Source organism: Phalacrocorax aristotelis, chromosome 18 (assembly GCF_949628215.1).
Source record: "Phalacrocorax aristotelis chromosome 18, bGulAri2.1, whole genome shotgun sequence".
NCBI lineage: Eukaryota > Metazoa > Chordata > Aves > Suliformes > Phalacrocoracidae > Phalacrocorax > Phalacrocorax aristotelis.
In genome coordinates, this window is record NC_134293.1 from 1,539,135 (window position 1) to 1,567,107 (window position 27,973).

Here is a 27,973-nt window from a genome sequence, read left to right on the forward strand (position 1 = left end):
TCTGGTATTTTAAGGACATATAGTCCAGTGCATAAGCGTCTGGCTTGTTAGCTCTCAGTGTGTCCCAGTCACCACGTGATTAGCCTGTTACTTCCACTGATTACTAGTTCAGTCGCTTCTTCAGTTCGGCTGCAGCCGTTGTGGGGTCTTTCTCTGGAGCAGCAGCTGCTGGAAGGGGACAGTGGTTGTGACAAAAATATACGTCACTCTGGAGCTATGTCAGGCTTTTAGGGCAGCTACTTGCTCATCTCCATAGGTCAGTAATGCTTGATTTACGAGTTTATTGAGGGACCAGCTTTCCTGATGTGCGGTCTGTGACAGCACCATGCCTTACACCAAGTGGTCTTCTCGGTGCAGATGATTTACCTCCCGTCCTGTCCCTCGCTCTCCTGCGTGGCTGTTTGCTGGCCTGGTAGCGGAGCAGGCTGGGTGACCGCCTGAGGCTTCTTGCTGTCACAGCTGGTTTTTAAGATTATTCGCACAGAATCTTCCAGTTTCCTCTTGGAATTTTTCCCTTTGTATTTGACTTTATTTTCTACCTTAGGTCCTTCCTGCTGGCTTCAGTTTCGCCAGGTTTGTAACTTGCTCAAATAAGAGTCTGACCTGTGGCCGGGGTGGGGTGTTGGCTGTAGCCTCTGCCTGGGGTGGACGTGTCCCCTGGCCTCCTTCTGCACTCAGGTGAATTCAACTGCAAGCTCAATTTAAACATCTTTTTTTATTTTTTTTTTTTTACTTACTGGTCAGAAAGACTTTAAATTACTTCCTTTCAGGCCTCCTTTCTAAAACTACATGCGATACTGCTACTTTTTAATTACTTCTTTTCTCAAGGGTAATTATCTATATTGTGAGCTTTAGTAGCTTATTTCTGAGTGAGTTATGCTGAATCCAAAATAGCTAATTTGCTTGCGTTTACTATATTTATTGTTCTGGGGCAAAATTGCTTAGGGGTCAAGAAAAGGTTTCTTTAAACTCAAGTCCCATTAGGGTATCTGACTAATTATTTTTTATGGGCAGCTGGAGTTTCCCAGTATTTTTGCCTCTAGACTTAATTGACTCTCATCAGCTGGCCGCTTGCTAACCTCTTCCTGGCCAGTGTGCTGCCAGCACGGCACCTCCCGCACTGGGGTCGTTACAGCGTACGCTCTTCAGTCCGAGAGACGTGGCCTCTAAGTGATGCGGCCGCAGAACGTGCATTAATGTGGCGCTTTACGTAGTAAAGGAAAAGAGTTGGCAACGACTGTGAACTTAATGAATTGCAAAAGAAGGGGGACAGAAGACTTCATTTTTTCCAGTTGCCTTCCTCGTAGCTTTGCTAGCCTAAGGAATTACTAAATTTAGAGCTGACCTTCTTAATAAATGTGCTAGAACTGTCACAGGCAGAGTCATTCAGGAGATGTTAGTGTTGAAGATGTCAGGGTATGGTTGGCACTTCTTGAACTTCCATGACATTGCTCTTTGAGAAATGAACGCTGGCTGTTCTTCAGTTGTCCTGTAGGTCTAACTTCTGATCCCATGGGATGTTTTATTTCAAATAGGAGGAAAAATACAGGACACTTTTTGGCATTAATGTTTCTTTCGACTGCATCAGTAATATCTTTTACTTGTGTTATTTAAGTGGTGGGATCAGTGGTAGATTTGGTGTTTCCTGGGTAAGTTACGTTGCAGGAATCGCCAGTGAACAAAACTAGTATTTTCAGGAACACTGGTAGTGTTGGGTGCATCAGTGGTTGTTTATAACTGGCATATGTGACTTGTCACAATAGATTGAGTTTGTTCAGAATATCTGTCTCCAACACAGGGACAGGCTTACCCAGATAGAGTTATCTTTCCCACTACTTAGAAAACTTGAAAGATTGTAGAAATAATCAGAAATACAAGAAAGCTGTTTCCATTTTGTTTTAAATGAAAAGCATAGGATAATGTTGCGCTGTTGGCTTTACTGCCGGCGCGGATCATCCTAACAAAGACTTACACCCAACCCAGAGACACAGGTCCCAGGCTTGTCAATGGGAGTTTGGGAAACATTCTGACCCTTTTGCTAGTGACGTTCCTGGAAAGTCAACACCCAAGCAGGCCACCTCAGCGGGGTCAGAAGGTGGGCTGGGGTAAGGGATTCAGGGAGTCGATGATGGACATTTTAGTGTCAAAGACTTGAGAGGAAATCGAAGTAAGCCACACAGACTGCAAGTGCATGTGTAAGAGAAATGCAAGCAGTGCTCTAACATAAAAGTGTCTTCCTGAGGCTATTCTGTGAAGAGGTACAATACTAGAAAAAATACAGGTAGAGAAGCAGAGAAAGAAAGAAAGAAAATCTGCAAAGAGGTTTTTCCAGGATAGAACCATTCCTCAAAAATCTTTTTAAAAGAAATTGAAGAAGGAGTCTTCCTGGAATGGTAGGCTTGGCCTTTGTCAGATGGAGACAAATTTACCGTGTTGGGGAAGAAAAGCCTGTTTGAACACAGGTGCTCACACAGGCAAAAGCCTGCCAGAATTCACCACAATATCCAGGTGCAGACTCATCTGATCCTTATAATCTGGTCCTTCTAGAAATACATAGGTGAGAGAATGTGAAAGGGAGAAAGAGGACCGCGTTTGATGACCATTCTTTGCCATAAACTGCCGCTGCGGACCTCGGTTCGCGTGCAGTAAGCAGTGCGGTTGTGACGCGGGCGTTCGTGGGGTTGTATGCCACACGAAGTGCTCCTTCCCGTCATAACGCAAGTTATGGCAGTGCCCAGCACGGCTCTAAGATCTCACCTGCTTCAGGCTTTGGCAGCAGAAGGGACTGCTGACTTTTCTCTTCCCCTGGGGACTGGCAGGAAGCAGGGGAGCATCGTGCACACGTAAGCTTGAGACTGAAAAGCATTGCGGAAAAGAGCAATGTCTCAGTGGGGCTTTCCGCGGCCCACAGGTACCTTCCACCGCCCGGTTTTCTCAGCCCATTCCAGGTGTCTTTGTTCTGGTTGTAGTTGGCACTGTTTCAGGGTAGTTCCTCTTTTAATCAGTTTTGTGACAGCATTTTGGATTTTTTCTGAATAATAAACATTTTCCTGACAGTCTCTTGTAGAATGCTATTCGTCTGCACCTCCCTTTTTCCTTAATGACAGATAGTCCTAGTGGATCCAGTGTGGAGAACAAGTGTACCAAAAGGAATGATTTTAAGATAATTAAAGGCAAATTCATTACTTTGTCAGCATTTTTTCATCTGAGCTGCAGCTCGCTACTTAAGTGGTAGAAGTAAGTCAGCAGGATCCCGAGGGAGGAGTTCCCGAGTGCCCCTTGCCCCTCTTGCAGGGCATGGGAGAAGCTAAGTGCCACTTGCTGCATCTCCAGGTTTTTCTTGTTTCGTTTCTGGGATTTTGTGTTTTTTCTTCCTTAATTATCACTCTAGGAAGATTTCCAAATTGCAGAACTAGGAGGTTAAAAAGTAACATGTTGTTAGCTCGGTGGGAGAGGCTTACCCAAGTGCGCAAGTAGTCTGTGGTATGTAGTTTCACATGAATCGAGTGACTAAAATTGCCGTCCGTTTTGAGAGGCTTGGAGATGCTGATAGACTTTCCATTGTGACAGTCACCTAGAATACAACTGTCTTGATACCATCTGCCGTGGTGTAACTGAGCATGGATGGGAAGCTGATTTTTAGCTGTTCAAGAAAACAGCCTTTTTCTGCTGTGAGCAGAGTAACTCGTGTTCCACGTGTGCGATGCGTGTTAAGGCACTTGAGAGTTGCTCTGCTTTTGTCAGAACAGGAGAGAAGAGTCAACTGGGTGGACCAGAGCCTAGATTAAGAGAGGTTTAAAGGAATGTCCGCAACACTTGGTGGGTTGCCAGGACAATTTTTGAATTGGGAAGCAGTAAAACCCATGGTATATAGTTTCGACAAGCTTGCTGGAAGGAGGGGTTGGGCGCAGTGATCAGAAATGTGTTTTCCCAGTAACCGCGAAGCGCCTGATCAACACGTGCCCCTGTGCTTGCTGAGATCTGCAGAGATGGGTAGAAGACAATCCTGAATCCGGCAGTATTGCAACAGATGCAGAACCCCTGAATATCAGATCAGCCAACAGAACTTCCGCCTGTGCCCTCTCAGGCACCACAGAAGCAGGTCCTTTCTCTCAGAAAGGATCCGCCGACTCGGGTCCCGTCGGCTGGCCAGCACCTGGCTCTGGATGAACAGCAAAGGTGGTGATAGGACGCATAGTAGTTCATTTCTGTCGGCCCTTTTCATTTCCAGGTAAGGTAACGCCACGCATAGAATTCATCTGCCTAAAATTTTAAAGGCTGGTGCATAGTCTATGATTCTATGATATGCAGAACGCAAAATAAGTCAAGGTAGTAGCGTCGTTCCTGAAGTGCCACGTATCGGCACCGCCTGGCGTGGTGGGTGTTCGTTCCTTCCGACGCTTCATCATCTTTTCTGGCTTGTCCCTGCCAAGAGCACAGCCCTTCCACTTCTGATGCCAGGTTAAAGTCAAATCATCACGCTTGTGTCCCCGTGGCTTTGAGGGGCGGGTGTTGCAACATACTGTTGTTGCCCGAAGAGAGAACGCTGGTGTTGCAAAATACCAGTTTTGCCTGAAGAGAGTACATTTCAGAGTAAAACGAGAAACATGTTTCTTTCTTCTCAGACAATACGCGTGCCATTCATCGCCTTGTCTTCTCTCTCCATGCGTTGTGGCCTTGTTTTGCGGTGTGGTAGGTCAGGTATTTTGCTCTCAGTCGCGTAACAGCCAGGGCTCGGCCTCCTGGGCTTGGCAGCGCACTCTTGATAAAGCGCTGATGAGCCTTCCCGGGGACGGGGCCGTGTGTTGTGCTGGGACGGCCCCTTCGGCGTCTCCAGTGTATGTCCGAGAAGAAGCGTCCTCTACCCAACAGGCAATATTATACGATACTGAAATTCCAGCTGTGGTTTCCTCTGCACACTTTATAACCAAACAGCTCGTACATGCTGTTAATTTCGGTTTGTATGCTAGAAAACTCTTATTTAAGATTTTTTTTTCTGAAAATGCATGGAATAGTGACGACTTCACATTTTGCATGCAAGTGGTAACTTGCATTCTATAATTTAGCTTACTTTTTTTTTTATCTTCTAGGCTTTTATTCAGACTCTATCACAAAGGGGGAGTGATTTGCCTGGTGCTTTCAGGTCAAGCATTCAGTGCTGTACAAACACTTTGAAAAGTCGGTATTTTAAGCATTCTTACCATCTAATCATTCCTGACACATTCTTACCATCCAGCTCTCACTTTAGGCAAAAATTAAGTTAGTTCAATAGTTCCAGTTTACCATATTTATGATAGTGGTGGGAATCTTCAGTGTCAGCTGGAAGCCATTCAGGAGATTTCTGATAGTGCGTTGAGAGGGTGGTTTCATCTCGGCTTCATGTGCTCCCTGGGTCTGACCCATACGCAAGTACGAGAAAATCCCTTTTCCCTTTTTCGACAGTTGCATGGTGACACTCATTCCCCATCTATTTGATGCTCTTGCATTAGATCCTGCCAGAGGAAATTACACTAAAATTTAGCAACTGTTTGCACTATGTGCAATGCAGATGCTTTTTTAAAAAAAAAAAAAAAAAAATCACTTTCCAAATGACGTTCTGTTGTGGTGGGCTGTTGGTTTTTGATGGTGGTTTTTTTGTTTGCTTTGCTGGTTTTGGGGTAGGGTGGTTTTTTTTTTGTGGTTGTTTTAACGCCCCTCTGACTTTTTAAGTAAGAAGACCTGCCAAGGGTCAGTAGTTTTCTGCGTGGAATACTCTTTGCTGTTGGAGTGTGCAGCTCTAAAGATCATCGGTGCTGTAACTGGTCACCTGGTTGGTTGGCTGGTTTGGTTTTTTGTGTGTCTTGTGTATTCTGTCAGGGGAAAATACACAGTGCACCTACTTTTGATACTAAAGGTAAGTTTTTATGGATTTTACTGTGTTAAGTGTATTGTATAGCAGATGAGTATAGCATAAAACAAGATTTATGTCTGAAATTACAAATAATTTTTTGTTTGTAATTCAGTAATGGAGGACAGCGTTCCTGTCATTCTCATTAGCCATCGCAGGACTCCGTGTAGCGTGCCTCTCAATAGGCGGTGCAACAGAGAGAGACACAGGGTGATGGACGCATAAACCAGTTTGGTGTTTCCATTTTGCGCTCACATGGTATTTGTTTAACTCCGGTTATAATATTCTAGTGTATGGAAGCTAAAGGGTGTTGAATATGTTGATTCCTTAAAGCTTCATTTGTACGGACAAAGCATGCAGCTTTTGAATGCTAAGTGCACAAGCAAGCCTGTATTGTAATTTGGTTTCTGCAAACTTTTGAACCATCTTAAGGAACTACAAATGCTTTGGTGCATCTCATGGTTAGTGCGAGCACGTACCTTCTAGTCGCTGTCACTCTCGCTGAGTTGGTCGGGATGTGGACTTGAGAAATAGTGACGGATAGGTGCAAATCTCAGCGAGCGGGTTCCCTTCTCCTTTGCAAGGAAGGCTTAAGTACCTTCTCCTCTTAGTACGTTGGTTTATTACATGAAAACAGTTATCTATGACACTGACAGCCGTCAGATGTTATACTGCGGACAGATTGTAATTTCTCTGAGGTCTCTGCAGCAAAAGGCTTAAATATGCACTTTAAATATGGCAGCTGACCATTTAGAGCTTTGCTTGTTCTGCTCTGCAGGATCCCGGGGGATGTTAGTCACAGGGGTGGGTCGTGCTTGAGCTTGAGATGACGTGGCAGGGAGGCAGAACACTCGGAACAGGTCTTACCCCGTCCTCATCTTCAGCTTCCTTATGTCAGTGGTTCAAGGTGTGTGTGTGTACGTTTAATACAGCCGTAATTACAGGGAATGTAACATCTTATTGATTCAGAGACTTTCGTGGATGTGTGCATGCGGTTTCTACTAACTGCTGGTTGTTCAGATGAAGGCAATTTGATAAAACATTTTAGCCTGCACTGGGTGTCATTTACACTAGTAATGGTGGCCATGAACTAAACGTAGTTGGTTCAGCCTGCTATATGGAAACAGAGTTGGTCCAGCCTGGTGCGTTGGTCATTCCCTGGTTTATTTTGACTCTTGCCCATATTCCTACATCGCCTTGTTGGTTATGAGTGGAATTGATCTAAGTACCAGGAGTTGTTTATGCAATGCAATATTCTTTTTGTGTGTCAGTGACAACTAGGAAAAACACGTGGAATTTGTTTTATCTCATTTTAGCAGCCTGCAAGGTGGCTGGTAGGCAGACCTCTTCTTCGGCCGGCAGAGAGGCGGGCACAGTCAGAGGGTGCCGCGTCCTGTTTGCAGCGCCTGTCTCGTGGCCACAGCCAGGATCCGGCCACCTCATGATCTGAGGTGTTGGTGTTGTCGATTGTTGATGTTTGAGCCCATCTGAGCTGTCTGAGGTGAGATGATCACTCCCATCCACTGGGAACAGTTGCGTTTAACAGTATGGCTGCTCCGATCCAAAAAACCTGTGGTAAAGAGACTGCATCGGTGGAAGAATGTAAAATACGTAAGTGCAACTTGACTGTAATTTAGAAAACCAGCTGCCTGCTGGTATGATTTCATTTTCAATGCAGTTTAGTTGCAGGGTTTTGGTTTTTTTTAATCTTAAGACTCGTCTGTATTTCTAATACATTTAAAATAATGCAATAACCACGTTGCGTGCCACTTCTCCTCGCTTCACTTCCATTTCCCCAAAGCGTTCAGGTGTCGTCGCAAGGCCGGGGGCAGAGCACCCCGGCTGCCGGCACTGTGGGGCTTCGGCAGGCAGCGCGTGTTGTTGGGGCAAAAAGACAACTGAGGAAATCTAATATTGTAACATCCATAAAAACGGGGAGCACTTCATTAAGTGAGACTGTGTAAAGCTTTCGTATGGAGGGATTGTACGTTAATGCGTTTTATTGTTCCATCTAAGGAGATCAGATGATAAGCGTGGTGTCACATACGTGTTTGTGACTGTTCTGTTAAATAGGTCTTAATGTTTTTATTCTCATGCATTTCAAAGCGGCAATTATTTCCAAGAATAAAGATAATTAAATTTGTCTCAATGCTCTCGGGATTAAAGGGGGGGAAAAAAGCTGGATGTTAAGGTGTATTGCTACAGATGAGGAGCCGTGCTCTGATGTGCCGTTCGAGGCCCGGCAGCACGGTGGCCAGTCCCGTACTGCTTCTGCGTGCACTGCCAGCGAGCCTGGAAAGAGTTTTAGCAGCGGTAAAAAGTGTTGCCTGCGGATGACATTTCAGAGGCACGCTCAGAAACGGTGCCAAGAGCGAGTCTGGTGGCTGGTTTGGCATCGGGGGTAAGTGGGGAGGGGGAGAAAGCCATAATCCATCTCAGCTGTGTGCGCGCAGGGCTTTTCTCCTGGCTCTGGCTCTCACACGCACGCTCGCTCGCGGGGACATGTGACTTTTGGCCATATTAGCAGGTTTATCCAAGCCTAGCCCCTCTGACTAACAGATGTAGGGAAAAGGGCATTCTGGGATTGCAGCAGTTGCTTTTGAACAACAATGTCCTTTTTGTAAGAATCCGATGCTTCTTAAAAGATGGAACATGACATCATTACCGTCGATCCAAGAAACATTCCTTCAATAATACTGAGTGTGCTCTGGTTATCAGCTCCCTTCCCCCAGCTCCTTTCTCTCGCTTTTCTGACTGACGCTTTTTGTCTATTGTTTCGTCGGGGGCTGTAAATGTGAAACAGTTGTCTTTCAGTGTTATGTGCTTGTTAGAGCTGGAATCAAGTGGAATATTGTTGGCTTATTTGAAAGAAAGAAAGAAAAATAACAAAAAACCCAACTTTCCTTCCAGTCTTCATAAATGTAGCTTCCATTCAGCCCGTACCTGAAGCATGCTGATTATTTCCCTTCCCACGCGGTATTAGTTACTGCGTTATGCAACGGAAGGTGGAGGTACCGCGGTCCCGTCCTCCGCATCTCTCGGCTTCGTTGGCAGCTGCGTGTTGTGCGCTGATGCCGCCCGCTTCGAAGGTTCCTATAGTCGAAGGATCCTGCACTGGTACGAAACGCGTGTGTGCGTGCTCTCGAGCGCAGCGCAGCCGAGTTGCGGACAGCTGCCTGTTTTCCCTGTATGTGTGTGTATATATATACAAATACAGTTTTATAGTCGGTCCACCACTGGGAGCTGGATGTCATTTTTTCCTTAGCCCCTGAGAGCGGGCTATCGTGGAAGCACGTTTCAGGTTGTGTTATAAATCTTTTTGAATGCTGACTGCTTGGAGAAAAGCTATGAAAACGCTGGATTTCGCTCCCCTTCCTTGCATTCTCTCTCCCACGCATGTCTTCATCAGAAAAACTGGAGATTCTTGTAGACTTTACAACTAGGTATGTCTTGGCTGTCTCTCGCACAATCGTGCTCTCCTTGTAGCGATTCTGGCAGTTATTTGAACTAACAAGGAGCCGGCAGTCTTTGGCACCTTCACATGCTGCAACTGTCTAGAGTACCACTGAGCATAAACATGCAGGAGTATGTCTTTTTCCATCCTTGTAGGAATTGCTCTGCAGGGAGGGGAAAACAAATGATTCATTGATGATCTAGAGGCTTGGAGAAAGGTGGAGTTACAGTGTCCAGAAAAGGAGGAAAAATGGATAGGGAAAGGGCCTTCTGATACATTGGTTAAACTCAGGTTTGTTGTCCTTTTTTTTCTCCATTAAAAAAAAAGTTTTACATCTTCATAAAATAACAAATTGAGATGTGAAATATTAATTAAAAAAGCACAAGCCTTGACCAGGCGGGGATTTTTGGAAAGAAGCAAGCAGTGTCATCAGCTGTTTGCCAGCGACAGAGTTGTTTTTATTGGTGACAATTTCCAGGGAATTGAGAGGGAATCCCAACACTCAGGCCCACCCTTTGGGGGGTGGGGGAGAAACATGCATTTTACTTGGAATCGTTGTTTGGCTTCACCTGTTGTACAGACATAGTAAGATTTTAGCGCAACTCGAAAGTATACTTTTATTCTGGATAGATTCCAAGACACACTTTGCGTAAATGAAAGCGAATGCACCGTGCAAACAGAAAGGATTTCATACGTTCCCAACGGTGTCTGAAGTTGCAAGTTCCTCTGAAGAAAGTGCTTCCAATGGGCTATTGTAGAAGGCTGTATCATGTGCTGTCACAATTAAAATGTGTGTTTGCATCTGCTGAAGCAGAGTAGAAAGACGTGTTGTGTGTGGAACTGGGTATCTCCTGTTCTGGATGCCCTTCCCCTAGAGAAGGGGGCTGCTAAGGAGACTCTGAAGAGCAGGCACTTTCAGATGGAGGTCTCAAATTTAGATAGGAGGGAAAACCAAAAAGGACCATGACTGACTGAGTTGTGGAAGGAGAAGCTTTAGAGAGGTCTCCAGGTGCACGCTGAAAAGAGTCAAAATTGATCACTGGCTGCTTCTTAACCGGAGTACGATTGCAGAAGGAAAAATGCTGAACTGAATTTAAAACATTTAAATACAGATTAGTGAATAGAGGCGGAGGTTCCTAAGTGTCACACTTGCACCATGTATCTTGTCTGGCAAAGATGATGATGCATGTACGCAATTGTGTCGTCCACTTCACAGATCCAAACGATACTTTAAGACGTGGTGGGCGTATCTCTTCAGAGGGAGGGGGGTCACGGTGACAAACTGGTTGTCGCTGTAGGTCAGAGAGCTGCTGTTGACCGCTCCGCAGGCGACTGAGCGGGTGCTGGAGCAAGGGGTCGGTCTCATTTTGTTTTGATTTTGGTTTCTGTTCTGTAGAAGTGCTTGACTGCTGCCACAGTGGGACTGTGACACTATCCCAGCAGATAGGTTGCGTTGCCTCACGCAACACGGGTGCTTGCTTTGGAAGAAGTGGAAGCTGCTCTGCTGTAGCTTTGTTTCTGGCTCTTTGAGAAGAGGATAATCAGTGAAGGATTGCAATCTTTCTCTTGCAGTAATCCATGCTGAAGAGGCTCCATTCATACAGATGAACCAAGGGTTGAGGCAGCACTTTAAACCCAGATAGTCGGTCGGCTAACTGCCCAGCAGGATGCCATCAACCAGCCGAGCGGGCAGCCTGAAGGACCCAGAAATTGCAGAGCTCTTCTTCAAAGAAGATCCAGAAAAGCTCTTCACAGATCTCCGAGAGATTGGCCATGGAAGCTTCGGAGCAGTTTATTTTGTAAGTAGCTCTGTGACTTGTGAATCTTATGTGTGTGTCTTTTTATCTTTGAACTGTGGACGCTGACTTTTTTGAACGTGTTGAGGAAAAGAAACTGCTGCGAATCTTTTTCTATGGTGTTTGGGGCAAAGGTGTTTTCTCGTGCGTCTGTACAGTCTCATTGCGTTCACGGGCTCACAGTGTCTGTAAGGTGTTTCCATGCAAACTGAAAAGAAAAACTGGAAACCTGGCCCTTGCCCGGTGCTTTTAGGTGCATTGTTATGCTGCAGGCAGGGATTTACCCGCAAATTAAAACATGGACTTGTGCTCCATCAATTCTGACTGGCAACATCTCCTTATCGTCTCTTGTCCCTTGACAGAAATTGAGTTCTCTCTCCCTTCCTGCATACCCCCAGGCTCCCTTAGAGCCATTCTTTGTGTTGACACCTGAACGCTGGTGCTTTTGTTGTCGTATCGCCCTGTCACAGCCTTCCCTACTGCAGGCAAGAATCCCACTGTTCAGCTGCATAAAACTTACTTGACGTGAGTGTCTGGACAGCAGAATTTTTCCCAGGCTGCTGCCACAGCTCAACCAGAGGTGGGATGTCTCACGGTAACCTCATTTGCAGGTTGCTCTATGTTAACCGAAGTGCGTACTGTGAGACCTTCATTAAAAAACCATTTTCCTCAGAAAACCTTTTCACATTTATAATTATAGGAGGTGTGGCCAAACCTGCCAATTTTCCTTCAGAAAACCATTTGTGTCAGTATTTTATGAGATGCCTATTCATTGTTAATAATTGCAGCAGACCATGTTGGGAACCTTCCAGCACAAATTTAATGCAGCACAGATGAACTAATTAGGAAAAGCTTCTTAATTTTGTTCCCTGCTTAGAACTATGAGCCACCACTGTCTGGGAACAGATCTGGGGGAGGAAGTGTTTTCTAACGAAAGTGCTTACCTGCGGCCTTTCCTTCATCTCATTTACTCACTTTGGTTAAAGAGTGGCTATAAAAGGAGGGAGCTGACAAATCTGTCTTCGTGCTGTGTGGAAGTATTACTGAAGTTTTCCAGGAATGCTGTACCTTCTAGAGGCGTGCATGAGCCACACGGGTATGGAACACCAGCGCAGAGCTGGAGGTAACCTGCGAGCCGTATGCTGACGGCATGCCCAGGCATCAGCAAGAAGCTGCCGTCCTGGCACTGGTAGAGTGCCTTAACTTCGTAGTTGTGGTACGGGCTGGCTGCCCGTTACCAGCTCCTTCTGCAAGGACATCGAAAGTCAGAGGTTGTGAATTTGTAGCCCTTCTTTTTCTTTTTCCTCCACCATTTCAGGCTACCAATTCCTTACAGGTTGGTATTTATTCTGTGAAGGGGGCGATTACTTGATGGGCTTTGGATTGTGCTTCTTTGACAGAAAGTACAAATGTAGCACTGGCAAAAAGACAAGTGTAAGCGGTGCATCGCCCTGCTCCACCCCATTTGGGGGCTTTTTGTCAAGTAAGAGAGAGCTTCCAACAAAGGAAGGTTGTTGCTATTTCTGTGTTACAAAGTTTTAACCTATAAGTGTTGTGTTGTGGTATCTTTTTACCAGTAGCAGGTCTGAGATCTTGGATGTGAAACTGTTTCATACAATGTATTCGATACCGCAAGCAGAAGCCCAAAAGACGAGAAAGACAACGTGGAGGGAGGAATTCAGTGTAAATTAAATAAGCATGAAGAACTAAGGTAGAGGAGTGTATGTCTTGGGTCTTTTATTCCTCTGTAAGCCGAGGGGAAAACCTTCTCTTAAGTTTCTTTCACAACATTTTGGTTCTGCTAGTGCAAACAATTAAACTTGCTCTAATCAGTGTAATATTGGATTGTAGTTAATAACTGCTTAAAAGCGTATTTCCAAAGCCGATGACATACCCCACCTTTTCTCTGCTGAAGTTACTCTGGTCACTGGATGTTGATCCTTTGTACGGAGTTTTCGGAGGAAAGCAGGGTATTTGCACATAAATGTCTGCTGTAAAACAAGCCTTGTTCCCTCGGATCGTTTAAGTTAGCTGGTCGTGTAACATCCTCGTGGCTTTTGCCTAGGAATTGTCTTTTTTCAATTATTTGAGGTCACAAGGAAACTAAAAAAGCAAATGAAACTCCACGATGGTAACATTCACGGGGAGTCAGCTGCGATGGTTCGCGCTCTCGCAGCCCCGCCGTAGCAGTGAAGGACAGTAGGTGTTAGGCAAACGCCGTCAGGGGTGGCTTGCTTGGGTTTTCTAATCCATAGCACCCCCACCAGCAGTCTGCTTCCATTGCATACAGCCTGGACCAAAAATGTTGATGACAAATAGATGTAGGAGTCATTAACAAGTAGAAAAACCCATAAAACCCTGGAATCTCCCTCTGCTTTTTTTCCTTAAATGCAGTTTAGTCTTTCATAGTTAGTTGCCCCTATCTTTCCTTCCTTTTAGCGGTGATCCCGAGAAGGGGTGATGCGTTTATCTTACGTGATAACTGGCTAAGAAGGTTCCCTCTTGCCTCTCTCTGTTTCCGTTACATCCTGCAAAGGGAAAGTTTCTTCTTTGTCTTTCATAATTGACATGAATTTTGCTGGTTCACCTCATGGTTTTAGTTTCTTAGAAACTGCAAGTCTGGCACCTCTGAATCATTTTGGTGTTATCCTTCCCCTACTCGCTGCTCTACAGTGTAATAATAGCTTTCACTCAGCACAGGAAACCTACTACACTGGAACGCTGCAGATGGAGCAGAAGAATAACCCACTCTCTTTTGTTAGAGCTGTGCTCCTTCTGCTCTACTCTAGTATTTTGCTTGCCTGTTTTATTGCGCTGCTTCGCTGACTTTGAGTGTTTCAGAGATTGACTCTAATGAGTAAAGATCTAGAGGTAGAATTTTATTCTTCCTTTTTTTGTCTCAAAAAACAAAAACAGTCATGTCCCCCCCAACCCTCGAGGTACCGTAATATCAGCAAGACAGCAGGAAGGATCCTCTCAGACAGAAAGAAAACTGAAAATAGTATTGGTTCAAGCTTATCGTAACTGGTTGAAATAAAAGCTGTCAGGGAATTCTGGGTGTCTCTTTAATGGACAGCAGAATGAAAACATGACTGAAAAAGCTTTTTCGAAAAGGCAGAGTCCCGGTACTTCATTAATCCATGTTCTGGTAGGCTGTGCTTGATAGTACAAACACACTAAAAACCAGCATTTTCATCAGTCATCAGTGAGTGCTGTGGTGCACGTTATTTTGATTTATATCGTTTGGCTTCTTACCCGAGTTGATTATTCTTATCAGAGGGACTCGGGGAGGTCTCTTCCTCCACCACCCTCCCCTGCCAGCTGGGGTCTTGTCTGGAGCCATCCTTCCTGCAAGGTGGAGCAGTGCTGCCTCTTCTCCTGCCAGGGTGACCGAGCCTTTGCGTCGGTGCTCAATTAAACAAAACTTCTTGTCTCATCTTATCTCGGGTTGTTGCTGTCTGAAGTCAGGAAGCCTGCCTTTGAAGTGTGAAAAACCGCGTACGCGTACTGTGCAGTGTCAATGATGATGTTACTGGACTGAGAAAACGAAAGTCTGAATGGGAATCTGAGGACGGGTCGCTTAGATCCCTGCCATTGCTCTATCCTCTCCCTTCCCTTAAGACACAATAGCTAATTTGGGGGAGCACCGGGGAGAACGCTGCCGGCGCCCGGAGCAGGCATGTCCTACGCACCCTGTGACGTCTTTGCCTCTGTTTGGGATGGAACGGGGGGGCCGAGCCTTGCTTCTGTTCGGTCTGCAATGGGCCTGGGCAGGGAGAGAAGGTGGTGTAGGGAGAATCCGTTCTGCTCGAATCCAAGCTGCTTTTACAAACTATGATTTTTAGTTTAGAAGTGGTGGTACTTGACTCCTGCAGAGACTTGCTGGGCGCTGAGCGTGGAAAATTGTCGTACCTGACCTCACTAACAGCAGGTGATCTTTAAATTTGGAGGGAAATTTCTAATAGATGCAGCAGCCGCCCCCCTTGGAAGATATTTCAGTTTAACTCTTTGCAAAAATTAACAAATTAATAAAGATTTTTGATTGCTTCCTTGTGGGTGTGTTTGGTTTACATCTTATGGGAAATCACGATCTGAAGGAACTGACGCATCGTGTGTTTGTGTTTCAGGCACGTGATGTGCGCACCAACGAAGTGGTGGCCATCAAGAAAATGTCATACAGTGGGAAGCAGTCCAATGAGGTATGGAGAACGTGTTGCTGATTAAATCTTGACCAATGCAAATACTTATTATATGGGATGATGTTAATTAGCTTGGGTTACGACGAGAAGGCTTTCCTATAACTGTAAAGGTGAATGAGGGTACAAACCCAATCAGTTTACTGCTCACGGTGTGTTTCTGCCTAATCTGCTTCTGGTAAAGATGGGTAGGACTCACTGCTTCCAGACACAAAGGGCTCTTTTATGGGACCACATAAACGTGTAGAAAACAAAAAAAGAAAATTAGAAGTGGTAGTTTTGTATGTTAGTATGTCTTGCTGCCCTTAAACCTTCCTTTTTAAATACCTTTTAAAATAACCGTGTTGCTTACTGGGCAAAGGAATAATAGCAACAGATGCAGTAGTGAAAGATTCAGAGGGGAACTTGCCTGTATGAAGTAGTAGGGCAGAACGCATCCTCCCCTGGAATGACACTGCTGATGAGGAGCCGAAACAAAAGCAAACCAGCAGTGAATAAACAAGTGTGAAAATCTGAACAGCAGCATAATTATGGAAGAACCGCCAGGGCTGGGGATTAAGGCACCCTTTGCAGAGACGCCTGTAAAAGTAGGCCTCTGAGATTTAAACGTTAAGTGTTTTCACGGCCACCCCAGATGTGTGTTTTTTCCCTAGGACGCTTAACAGAGATAATTGATTTTATACTTGAAATGTTTAAGTGCCGATACAGGTTCTTGAAAAGCCCAACATGACACGAACAGCTGATCTGGTGGTATTTCTGGTGAACGACATCTATCAAACCGTGGCATGATTTTTCGACAGAAGTATTTATTGTAACCATGTTGTTCAAGGCACTTACGGTTCCCTCCCTCCGTTCTCTATATTCCAGTCCTGGAAGCAGTCTTGCTCCGATGAGTTTCCCTAACAACTCCTTGCTTTCTGTGCCTGCCTTTTGTTTATTGATCCTCTGCGCTACAAGGAGCTGAACCATTCCTTCCTTTCCCTCTGTGTGTGTCTGTATCTGTGTAGGAGGTAGAGGTGGCAGTATCTCTCCAGCAGTCCTAAATTCTGGCTTCGCAGTTAAATTTGCCATGCGTGTCTCTATTTTGTCACTGCAGTGACTTGTTTAACTGTGTACTGATGAAAGAATAATTTGTACTTACTACTTGTCCTACTGTTTTAATTACTGTGAGCTATAAATACTCTATTCACATGAATGAAACAAACTGTGCATGCTTCAGAAATAGCTTTTGTTTGTCTTCAATGCGTATGTTTCTTTATTTTGAAGAAAGTAATAAGACCGGGATTAAAACACTTTCTATTTTACTTCTATATTTATTTGTTTTGTTCAGAAGTTTGCTAGAGTTACGATCCAGCCTATGTAAAGAAAATTGATTAAGGGCATTCTGGTATCGTTTATATTTACTTTGGTTTCGTAATAAGATTTTTTTCCTTGGTGGGAGCAATTATTCACTAAAATAGGGACATATTTTATTCTAAAAATAAGTTTAAAGCCTTTGAAATATGTAGTACTGTGCTCTTAATGTGATCTTGGAGCTTTTTTTTATGCAGGAAATCATGAATACGTCTTGACTAATATATCACCTCTCTCTTCCCAATATAGAAGTTTAGCGCGGTGCTTTCTTGCTTTGGCGTTTATTGCTTAGTACCTCAAAGCCTTTGAGGCTAAAGGTAAAAGGCAGCTGAGTCGTTCTTGTACCGGAACAAGGGTGTCATGAGAGACTTTACGTTAGCAGAGCTGCACGGACGTCGTTCTCCTGAAGCCCCTGCTGTTGGGCAGTGCTTAGTCAATAAGCTGCCACGGGTGTGCCTCCCATGTTCCCTGGCTTCGTTTGTTTCTCTAACCATAAAATTTTTATAGGGGAGGATTTGGGGTTTGTACGTGTTTTCCAAAGCATTTGGGTATACGGGACCTCTGTCCGTCTGTGAACCCCAGCTACACACATACACCTGAAGAAGTGTGTGCTGAGAGATTAGCAGGACCTGGAAAACAGCTTTTGAACCTTTCAGTGTTGGGTGAGGATTCTCTGCTTCTGATTAACTTCAGAACTGATACTCTTTCTCGAAAACATTTTCTGTGTCAACACTGCCGTGCTGACGTCTGCTTACTGACATGGATTCAGCCACTGCCTTTGTTTCTGAAAAATCTTTTCTGGTAGTCGTAGTTTTGCTGTTGCACTCGCAAGCCTTTGCCTTTCATGCCGGAGGAGGTGTGGATGTGCAGCAAATGGGAGGACTTGGTGATTTCCTCCAAGGGGAGTGATGGCAGTGCCTGGGCACACACTGGAAATGGCGCTTTGGCCTCTTCTGTAGTTGCACTGGCAGAGCTCTCCTTACTATAAACCTGGATTTTGGCTTATCTGTTTATTCTTTTACTCCTGCAGAACCATTCCCTTATCTAGTAGGGAACTCATTTAAAATCGGTCCTTGTAAAGACTAAACTGATAACGGAGAAACATTATCAAGAACGTAGTCAGATATTTGGTGGCTGATAAACGGAGCCTCATCCCGTGTAATTTAGTTACTAGTAGGGGTAGGTCTTCCTATGCGCAGGGGTTAAGTGAGAGACAGCTGATCCTGCCAAGGACACTCATCATCCTCATCTCTTTCAGGTTGGGATTTATGTTTGATTCGACAACAGAAATTATATTGCTTAAGAAAACGCTTGCTTCTGTTTTGAGGACTTTCTCAGTTATTAAGTGTTTACCAGTGTATCCTGTGCATACATATAAAGTCTTACACGGATGAGAGAGCCTTAGACCCTTCCCATACAGCCTAATCGATCAACTTCTTACTTTGTAGATCTGTTAAGCGAAGTAAAGCAGTGAATGTCATGGTGTTGATGTAAATCTATTTTATTTGGAATCTTAAGATGGTTTTTGCCTTTTAAATTAATTAAATGACATACTAACTTAACAACAACCAAAAAAAAACAGTAACAGTTTTACAAAGTCTTTCTATTCCTTTTATTTTCTACAGAAATGGCAGGATATTATTAAGGAAGTCAAGTTCCTCCAAAGAATAAAGCACCCTAACAGTATAGAATACAAAGGCTGCTATTTGCGGGAGCACACAGCATGGGTAAGCATCTGCTGCACTCTGCGCTTCTCTTGCCTTGGTTGAGGGTGCTTTAAAATCTCTGCAGCTGGCTTTCGAGGGGCACCTGAACGTCTGCCCGGCACGGGCTCAGACGGGAGTAGCCAAGGACCCTACAGATGCTCAGCAAAACTGACCAGAGTTTTTGGAAACAAGATTTAGGGAAATTTTCCCTTTCGCCTGCAGAGTAGGGGGATTCTGCTGTTTTTCTGGTGCATTTAGCTTGCTGGGTGGGTGTTTAAAATAAATAATGAGCGGGGCTGGCGGGGGATACCCACCAAATCTAACCATCGCTTTTCTTGCTCTAAGAGAAGGTGAGAATTTCACTTGTACTGACTGGGAGGCAAGTGTGGCAACTTTACTAGAGGCTGCTGGGTGTTAATGGTTCAGTACTTCACAGGTTGCCTGAATATGTTCCAGTAGTAAGTGTTCAGTTGTATTTTAATGAAATAGATTAGAATCTCACTGATAATTGTAATTAAATCATATTTTGAGCAGCTAATATTTCTACTATTTAACTGAATTCTTCTGTTGTATATTGTTCACTTCTGTTGTCATTTTTGTGTATGGTGTTTAGGTGACAAAACCAAGTACCTGGTTTTCTCTGGCTGTCAGCTCCTACCCAGTTTCATACATTTGATCTAAACAAACAAAAACCCCCAGCCACCCCCCGCCAAGTAAATCTGGTTTATTTGAGTTTGCATAAAAATGTGTGTGTAGGAATAGACGCAATTGGCTCTGCAGAGGAAGCATTTTGTCAGCCGATAAGTGTGATGTAGCACCTCTCGTTGACAACACTTTTATAGTACGATGTACTGAAGAAATCATATGGTTGAACAAATAGTTTAAATTGTAAGTGTTGTTCATGTATTAGCTGCGATAAATCTGTAGGACAAAGTTTTACTTGTTTGTTTTTTTTTTTAAATCTGACTGGGACAAAATCTTAAGTACATCCCTAAATAGCCCTTTAATACTCTGATAAGCTTGTTAAGTGCAATTTAACATTCCTGTTAAGTACGTGCATATAAAATAAGATCTGTAATAGAACCCATAACTGGTTATGAATACGCTTTTGCCGTACAGGCTCTGCTGCTTGGTGTCTCACCCCGGAAGGCTATGCTAATTGCAGTTCGAGCTGTCCTTGTGGGAGGGGTGAGCGTGGCAGCGCTACGATGGGGCTTATGTTACAAGCAATACTTGTCTTGCTATAGCCTGCACTGTATGCACCAGAGGTTATTTCTAGATTTCTCCATAGAAATCTAGAAAACTTGCATTTACTATTAGAGGTTTTTCTAACAACGATTTTGATTTCTTCCCATACAGCTTGTTATGGAATATTGTTTAGGATCAGCATCAGACTTACTAGAAGGTATGTCACGCACGTTTATTTGATTGAAAGTGAGAAGTATAGTGCTGAAGTAGGAGGTTACAGCATCAGAGTTGTCCTTGAGTACATAGTCTTATCTGGGGGCAGAGTGTGTGTGAGCGGCTGCAGTTTTTCAAGCTCTTGCATGGCTTTTCTGTAGAATATTGGCTTTCCGAGGTGCCTCGTTTGTCCTCGGTTCCCACTGTTTTAAAGTTGTCAGTCAGCTGTTTATTTTCTTCTGAGTTTTAGGTTCTCCTGCCATGACAGTTCAAGATTTATTTCTGAAAAGCCTCGCTGTTGATTCTCATGCTTACTAACAACTGTAGGCCTGTTGACTAACATAGCACTGCAGCAGTATTAGGGTTTTGCTTGATGAGGTCTTTTGTTAAATGGTCGTTTTTCTGTCAGGCTTCTTGACGTGAACTTTCTTTGAAGATGTGTGTGTGGCCAGTAAGTTGTTCATCTCCTTTCCTTGCCAGAAGTGTTTCAGGACAAAGGGCTGAGCTGCCGGAGCATCATCTGTATTGCTACAGTTCATTTATTCATGTGTGAATTGTCGTAAAGTTCTGGGGTTTGGGATTTAGCTTCATTAATGGAAAATTGAATATTGGGTCTCAAAAATGTGTTTGGGAGAACGGACACAGAACTGACAGGAATAGAGTTTATGGTTGCAAAGTCGTCTCTCTTTGATAGTGCGTAGCCGCTGGTTTGCAGTTAGAAGATTACATCTGATTATAGAACGGACTCTACGCCGTGAACTATTTTTACATTTGCTTCTCACACTGAACCTAGGAAACATGAAGTTTTAGTATTTTCTCTCTCTTTACATTGTTAACAGTACTCGCTTGCATGCTGCAAACTGCATTGCCTTCTTTGATATTGAATTTCAAATAAATTTTTTCCTTAAGTTCATAAAAAGCCATTGCAAGAAGTGGAAATAGCAGCAATTACCCACGGTGCTCTCCAGGGATTAGCATACTTGCATTCTCACAATATGATCCATAGGTAAGTGGTTGTACTTCTGTTGTCTCGATAACGGGTAATTTACCTTGTTGATTGTATCCCCTTCATCCCAAATTTAATATTTGTAAGCAGGGATTTTCTTTTTGCAGTGTCTGTATGCTCCCAAACTAGCGATTTATAGTAGTCAAATACCAGCAGGCTATGCGTCTCCGTACGCACTGTCTCTTACAGCTGGCGTTCATAATTCCTGCGGAATTGCTTTGACCCTGCTAAGCTTCTCAGTACCTGATACGATGCTGATTGTTCCCTGAAGCAGCGAGTAGCAAGGCAGGCCGAGTTCACCTAAATAGCTTGTAGCAACTGCAAGGCAAAGGTTGCTGGGGCTGGGGGGGAGCGCTGATACTTGAAAAATCAGTTTTGCGTGAACACGCGTGTTGAGGAGCACACAGTAAGTATGGGATGCAAATGCTCTTTGTGTTTGAAGTACCTGCTGCATTTTAGGAGGATGTAGGATTTGAATAGTTACATTATTAGGACTTAAGATGACACAGTTGGTTCAGAAGGTTTTGCTGAACTGTATATGAAGCTTACCCAGGTGTGCCATTTTACGCTGATTTTTAAGACAAACTAGATTCCAAGCTCAAGGGCCAGGTTAAGCAATTAACCTGAAGGTTCAAGATTTTGTATTTGGAAGAAATGTGGGTATTCTGCAGTTCGGGCATGTGAATACTGGCATGTTTTGTGGTCTGTCCTATAGAAGGTTTTCTTTTTTGGAGAGGAATAATACTGACACTTGTATTCCATAACCAGAGATATCAAGGCAGGAAACATCCTGCTGACGGAGCCAGGACAGGTGAAACTTGCTGACTTTGGGTCTGCTTCCATAGCATCTCCTGCCAACTCATTTGTGGGGACGCCATATTGGTAAGCCCAGAGTTCTGCGCATTTCCAGCTTTGTGAAGTAAAAGGGTCATTTACTGGGTATTTAATAAGCTTGGGCTTTATTGGAGGTAGCTTTGTGACCTTCCAGTTGTGGTAGTGTTAAAATGTACCGTGCAAAAAAAGATTAAATAGTAATCAGTCTCTGACTTCAAGAAAATGTGAATCCTTGTATTTATAACTCACAAAATGTAACAAAAATGTTTTGTTGTTCTACTTACTCTGACTTTAAGTGGTGGAGGTGGGGTTGAATCATCTGTAATATATTTTAATCGCTCCCCCCAGTGGTTTTAACAATTCGTATGTTCTCACCGCATCTGGTTGTTGCAATAACTGAAGTGTTTTTTCTTTCAGAGGAAAGGCCAGGTTCATTGAAAAAAACCCTTTGCAGATCCCTTGTATGCTTTTGATCTCTTGCACCTGATCTGTGGTGTTCACACAACTGCATGCTATAACTGTTTCACCAGAGTTGGCCGGCCGGCTGAACTGTCGGAGGCGTGGGAGGGCGAGGCGGTGGCTGTGCTCACAAACGGAGAGCTGGGCAAAGCGCAGGAGAACATCGCGCAGCCCCTGTGTAGGCTTGTGCTAGCGTGGGTGCCCGGCCTCTGTTCCCACTATCCCATGTTCATGCCTGATACCTTGGGGAACGATTTGTTTACGGTAGCTGAAATCGGTGAAACGGCCCGTTTCGCTGAAACACTGAGGATGGCAACGTGTTCCTTTGCACACGATCTTATGAGCACCGATTTCCTATTTTAGGATGGCCCCAGAAGTGATTTTAGCCATGGATGAAGGGCAGTATGATGGCAAAGTAGATGTTTGGTCTCTTGGAATTACCTGTATTGAGTTAGGTAAGTTATTTTCTTTGGAAAATTATAAAATGTAGTTATTTAATACCTAGAACTTCTTCAGCTGAATCACGGTGCACAAGATCTTTGCTTCCTTCCTTGTCCTGGTTTCTCTGGGGCTTGAGTTTTAGAGAAAAGAGTTAAATGGGCTCTCTAGAATTCAAGACCAAGTCTCGAATTTGACGTTTATTGAACTGATGTTTTCATTACCCGAAGAAAGAGAGTTACATAGACAAAGAAAAGAGCTAAGCTGTATCACTAAAGGTGTTCACGTTGTGTGGGAGAGGCAGTTAACTTCTGAACTGAGAACAGTCTGTTTGCTGAACAGCTCTAGGAAGGAACCATTAAAAATACTAGTGTGAAAATATACTTAATGATACAAGTTGATATTGTTTGCATGAAAATTTAAGGTACATTAACAAGTCCTGCAATAATGAAATTTTGGGTAAGCGGACAGCTTCCAAGCTATGGTCGGGGTATGTTGTCACTTGTGAACAGATTTTGCTGGAAAATCTTTTTTAAGAAAAAGATACAGAATAAGCCAGTTTTGCAGAGGTAACCTATAAATCAAACCCCAAGGAAATGACGGCACTGCCATTACAACAGACTCCTTGAAGCAGAATGTCCGTTTAAAAGGACGATGTTCGTATGGCATTCTATTTAAATGTAACGTGTAGTATTTTCTGGGAACACGAATACGCTCGCTGAAGCACAGCGCCACGCACAGCACTGCGCAGGTTTTAGTCAGGATCCAGCTCTCCAGAAGCACTTCGCTGTAAGTTTTTCTCGGGAAGGTGAGGTTCAGCGCTGCTCGTTGCACCTGAGGCTGTCCTACCATCCTTGTCAGATCTCATTGCTCACACTCCAGACTGACCGCGGCGGAGGAGCAGCCCGGCCGGGCAGCAAGAGCACTCAGGAACACGCTAATCCATGTGAACTGCACAGTTTAGCTAAAAATGCTGTCTGGCATTCCAAACTGTCAACTTCATTTTCTTCCAGGACGTGAAATAGATTCTTTCTTCAGAGCAGAGGTTTTTTTTGGTTGCCAATATAAAGCAAGTTGAAGGGGTGTGACTGTCATGACAGAATCCTGCTCCGAGTGGAGTAAGGAGACTTGGCTGGCTGCAGCGCTCCAGGAATGCAGTGAGCTCATGGCCACCACACCCCCGGGTGCCTTCCTGCACGCTGCCTTTTTGCAACATGAGGCGTTAGGCTTCGTCTGCAGCATCTAGCGTGGTGGGAGGTGAGACCAGGTCAGGGCGGCAGAGCGTTGTGGGCTGGGTCGGTGCGGTTATCTCATTTGTGTTGGTTTGAATAAGCATGGGAAGAAGGCAGAAAAATGAGACACGGAGTAGTCTTCTCAAACTATTACTTAGTCTTAGAAATGGCCTCATTAAGGGCTCAGCTTCAGGGTTTCCTAAGGATTTTTATTTTATTTGGGCGAGTTAAGAGAAAAAAGTGAGAGCGGTCCCTTAAAAATAGTTTAAGGGGTCAGTTAAAATAGTTTAATGGATAATCAGTCTGATTCTCGATCGTGGCGACTGGTTATCTGGCAGAGGCGGTAAAGTGCTACGTTTGAGGAAAGGCTCGACTCCTCAGTTTACCTGTTCTGAGGAAGTTGTAGGGCTTGGTCTGTCCTCTGATAGCAGTGAGCAAACAGTGATCTCTGATACATAGCTTGCTGCCACTATTAGACTCAAAATTAAAAGCAGAATAAGAAAACTAGCATTATTTTTCCCTTGTTCGGTTTTTTTTTCAGGAAGGAAAGTTCTCTGTTACATTTTCAGCAGTGCAGCAACGTCCTCGTGGCCTGAGCAGCTTCTCTGGAATGTTTATGGCGAGGCTGAGCTTTATAGGTTTACCCCATAAACATTCTGATGAAGCTTCAATTTTGTTGTTACAGTGAGATCATCTCCTTCCTCATTAAGCTTTCATGCTGTGTCAGTCTATAAGAGTAACACAAGCTTGAAAGAGAGGAGCGCCAAGGAGAATGCAACTCTCAAAATAGTATAAAGAGTCGGCCTGTGGCTGACTTCCTGCCCATGTGCTTTGGGTCTTGTAACTGGGTTTTCTTCATCGCTGCTGTCCTGCTAGAATTAAATATTTGTTAGATTTTTAGCAACCATGGCTTAAAACAAAGGAGGGGGGGGGGGGGGGGGTAGGAAACCAAGAATGCTTAGTGGCTAAACACCGACTCTAGCGCTTACTGTTAACTTACTCCTATTTTAGTACATTACAATGAGTCAGAGAACTCAACTATGATAAACCACGTAATTTAAAAGCTTGAGAGGACAAGGCATTTGATCTTCGCAGCGCTTTCATCTTCTGCAATGGTATAGGACATACGCCAACATATCTGTCTGATTGCAGGGTAGGGTTGGTTTGGGGTTCCGTGTTCAGGCAACAGTGATTCTGCTGATGTGGTTTTCTTCTTAAAGGGATGTAAACTGAAAAAAAGAGCAAAACCATGAGACTGTCTCCCTATATAAAAATTCTTTTCTTTTGTGTGTAGCGGAAAGGAAGCCTCCTTTGTTTAATATGAACGCAATGAGTGCCTTATATCACATAGCGCAGAATGAATCCCCTACACTACAGTCTAATGAATGGTGAGTATTACTGCGGGAGGAATGTTGTAGGGGATTGCTGTAAATGGAGTGCTTTGTCATGCTGAGTTCTTGAAATGGCTGGATTCCTGTCGGGAGGATGTGAGCTGGAAGGTTCTTACTAGGTTCACTCTACATTTTCTATACAAAACTGACCAATTACTAAATATACATTTTAGAGTCTAGAATGTGGTGGAAACAGGACATGCTGCTGGAAGAACACAAGATCCTGTAAAAAGTTCAGTTCATGGGTCAGTAAACTTTTGAAGCTCCCAGGCTAGCCAAAAATGTGGTTTTCAGTGTTTTTTAATCACAAACCACACTGTCAATTCCTAAATCTTGTTTTGTTGAAGTATTGCTTCGCAAGATGAAGACACTGCTTGTGTGTATGGCAAGTGTCTGTGGCACAAACTTCAGAGGAACAAAGCACAGTAGTAGCATTTTGTGTCTCCCAGCCTCAAGAACTCTCTCTTGAAACAGCAAACACAGTAAACTAATTTCAAAAGTTAAAGACTTCCTAATTACATTTTTCTGAGACATAATCCTAGGCCTCTAACAAAATACGTTGTGCTGTATTTTTATACAATTTTTCTACTTTTGAGATTTTCTGGTTAGGCTATTTCACACCCTGGCACTTGGCAAAAGATTCAACTCACTTAATGCATTTTTCTGACCAAAAAATGCAGTAATTTAATTTACTTGAAAAACTGCAGTAGCAAAAACCCCCCATTACAGGATGGGGGGGGGGGTGGGGGGGTGGAAAGAAATAAAACCTGTAAAAACTGATGTGCTGCTGTTTTCAGCATATAATCCTGCCCTTCCGAAAACCTATTTTCAGACAAAAGGGCAAAATACAGAATTTTAGCTTACGGAGGGAGAAATGTTACCAAACAAATGGCGACGTTCAGCGTTGCTTGTGACGGATTGCACAGCCGCGTAGTTGTGTCCGAGGGGCCAAAGGCAACTCGGGAATTGTGCGTTAATACAGTTTGCAGGTGAAACACCGGCACACAGAGGTGAACCAGGGCAGGGGCTCTGAGACCTTGAAGGGTTTGGGCAATCTAGGATTTGACAGGATTGATGCTCGCACCGAGATGGGTGGGTGTCTGCCTTTATACGGCACTTCCCTTCCTCTTGAACTGCCCCATATTTTCACATTCTTGAGCTGAAACGTTTTGTCTGGAAGCTGAGGTTAAAGGGATCTGCCTACGAATAGCGCTGGGCTTTGGGTGGCGAGGGGTGTCAGAGGCTGTAGTGTGAAGTTCTGGCTCTGCGTGGTTTCTCCCCGCTCTTTCTACGAGCGGTGCCCAAATGTAAATGTCTCAATTCCTTAATGAGCTTTGAAAATTAAACTGGGTAGTTACCTCAGATGTCTGGGTGTTTTCTCTTCCCTGGCCACAGGTCTGATTATTTTCGAAACTTCGTAGATTCTTGCCTCCAGAAAATTCCTCAAGACAGGCCTACATCAGAGGAGCTTCTGAAGGTAGGCTTGCTTGTCCCTTTTGTTTTCCACGTGGAATTAAAAAGAGACACTCTTCTGTCGTGCCTACCGTGCTGGGTTACCGTTAACGGTGCCCTCTCTGCCTGTTACCCCTAACACCTTTGAGCTGCGGGGGCTGTGGAGCGCACCGAGCTGGCAGTCCCAGCTCCGCAGTGTCTCGGGGAGTTCCCCAGGTGACTCTCCACGCCAGCCTTGTTCTCATCCTAAAAGAACGCCCCAGCAAGTGACACTGGATGACTGTCAACTTGTGGAGAGTTTCGGTTTCTTAAGCTCAGTCTATCCTTGTGGTGATTATAATTAATCCTGACAGAGCTGCCATGCATTAGTTAACAAATACCTTTTGTTACCTCCCTCTTTATGCTATATACACCCCTAAAGGCTTTCTGTCCTCTCCCAATCACCATGTGCCTTACGTATAGAACTGAAATTTGCTCTTCTAATGGTATCCCTGGGGGAAGGGGGGCAGAGGAAAGCAGATTTTCTCCGCATACTTTCCCTTGACACGAGTAAGCCTCGGCCGTCTGCAGGTTTTCTCCTGCTTTACTTCTTAGCCTTTTTTTCCTTCACTTGTGCTCCCATATGCTGCAGGTACTTGGTTTCCCTTGCTCTAGCCTGGAAACAAAGCCAATGTGGTAGGTTGTTGCAAAAAGCTGACGTGTTCCTAAGTGAACGCCACTCGCATAGAAGTTAGGTGTTAGAGCTGCTTTATTGTAAGCGTGACTTTGATGGATTTCCTTTGTGGCACCAGTTGGCATTCAGAATTCTGCTAACTTGTCATTCCCTTTACAGTGCTCGTGACGTTATTTGGGGGGGATTTTTATCCCAGCCATGTTAGTGCTAAACAGCGATTTGTCAAAGATTTTGCATTACCGGGCAATGGATGCTATTTATGAAGGTTTTATCGTCACCTCCTTGCATGTTTTTACTTAAATGCTTCCAAGGACTTTTGCCTCTTTAAAAACTGTATTCAGAAAGTAAATGCAATTATCCAGTAAAGGTTTTGGTGTGGGTGTGTAGTCCTGCCATTTCAGAATTCTGCAGATTGGTTTTATTTTGAGCAATGCGCTGCAATTAAAGAGAACATTGATGGAAATTAAACGTTTGTGAAAGTATTTGTTCCATATCTATAGTCTGAAACAGCTGCATGCCACTTTACAGGGACAGGTAGGGAATGTGACATGTTGGAAATGGCAATGCGGTTCTCCTAAGGAACAAAATGAAACTAGCGGTGGTGTTAATAATGACTCATGCTTGCACAGCACATTTCATCTGGAGACTGCAAAAGCTGCTTCTGACATACATAGGCAGGACTTGTTTTACCTTTT

General features: G+C 44.1%; 1 protein-coding gene across 1 annotated transcript in view; it reads left to right on the plus strand.

The window, feature by feature from the left end:
• Positions 1-27,973, plus strand: part of TAOK1 (TAO kinase 1) — a 69,554-nt gene that overhangs the window by 22,039 nt on the left and 19,542 nt on the right. The window contains exons 2-10 of the mRNA XM_075113121.1: positions 10,914-11,140; positions 15,265-15,336; positions 18,312-18,413; positions 19,752-19,797; positions 20,703-20,799; positions 21,568-21,681; positions 22,456-22,547; positions 25,057-25,150; positions 26,549-26,630. Coding sequence (XP_074969222.1) covers positions 11,009-11,140; positions 15,265-15,336; positions 18,312-18,413; positions 19,752-19,797; positions 20,703-20,799; positions 21,568-21,681; positions 22,456-22,547; positions 25,057-25,150; positions 26,549-26,630 — 831 coding nt within the window. The 5' untranslated portion in view covers positions 10,914-11,008. The remainder of the gene's footprint in view (positions 1-10,913; positions 11,141-15,264; positions 15,337-18,311; positions 18,414-19,751; positions 19,798-20,702; positions 20,800-21,567; positions 21,682-22,455; positions 22,548-25,056; positions 25,151-26,548; positions 26,631-27,973) is intronic.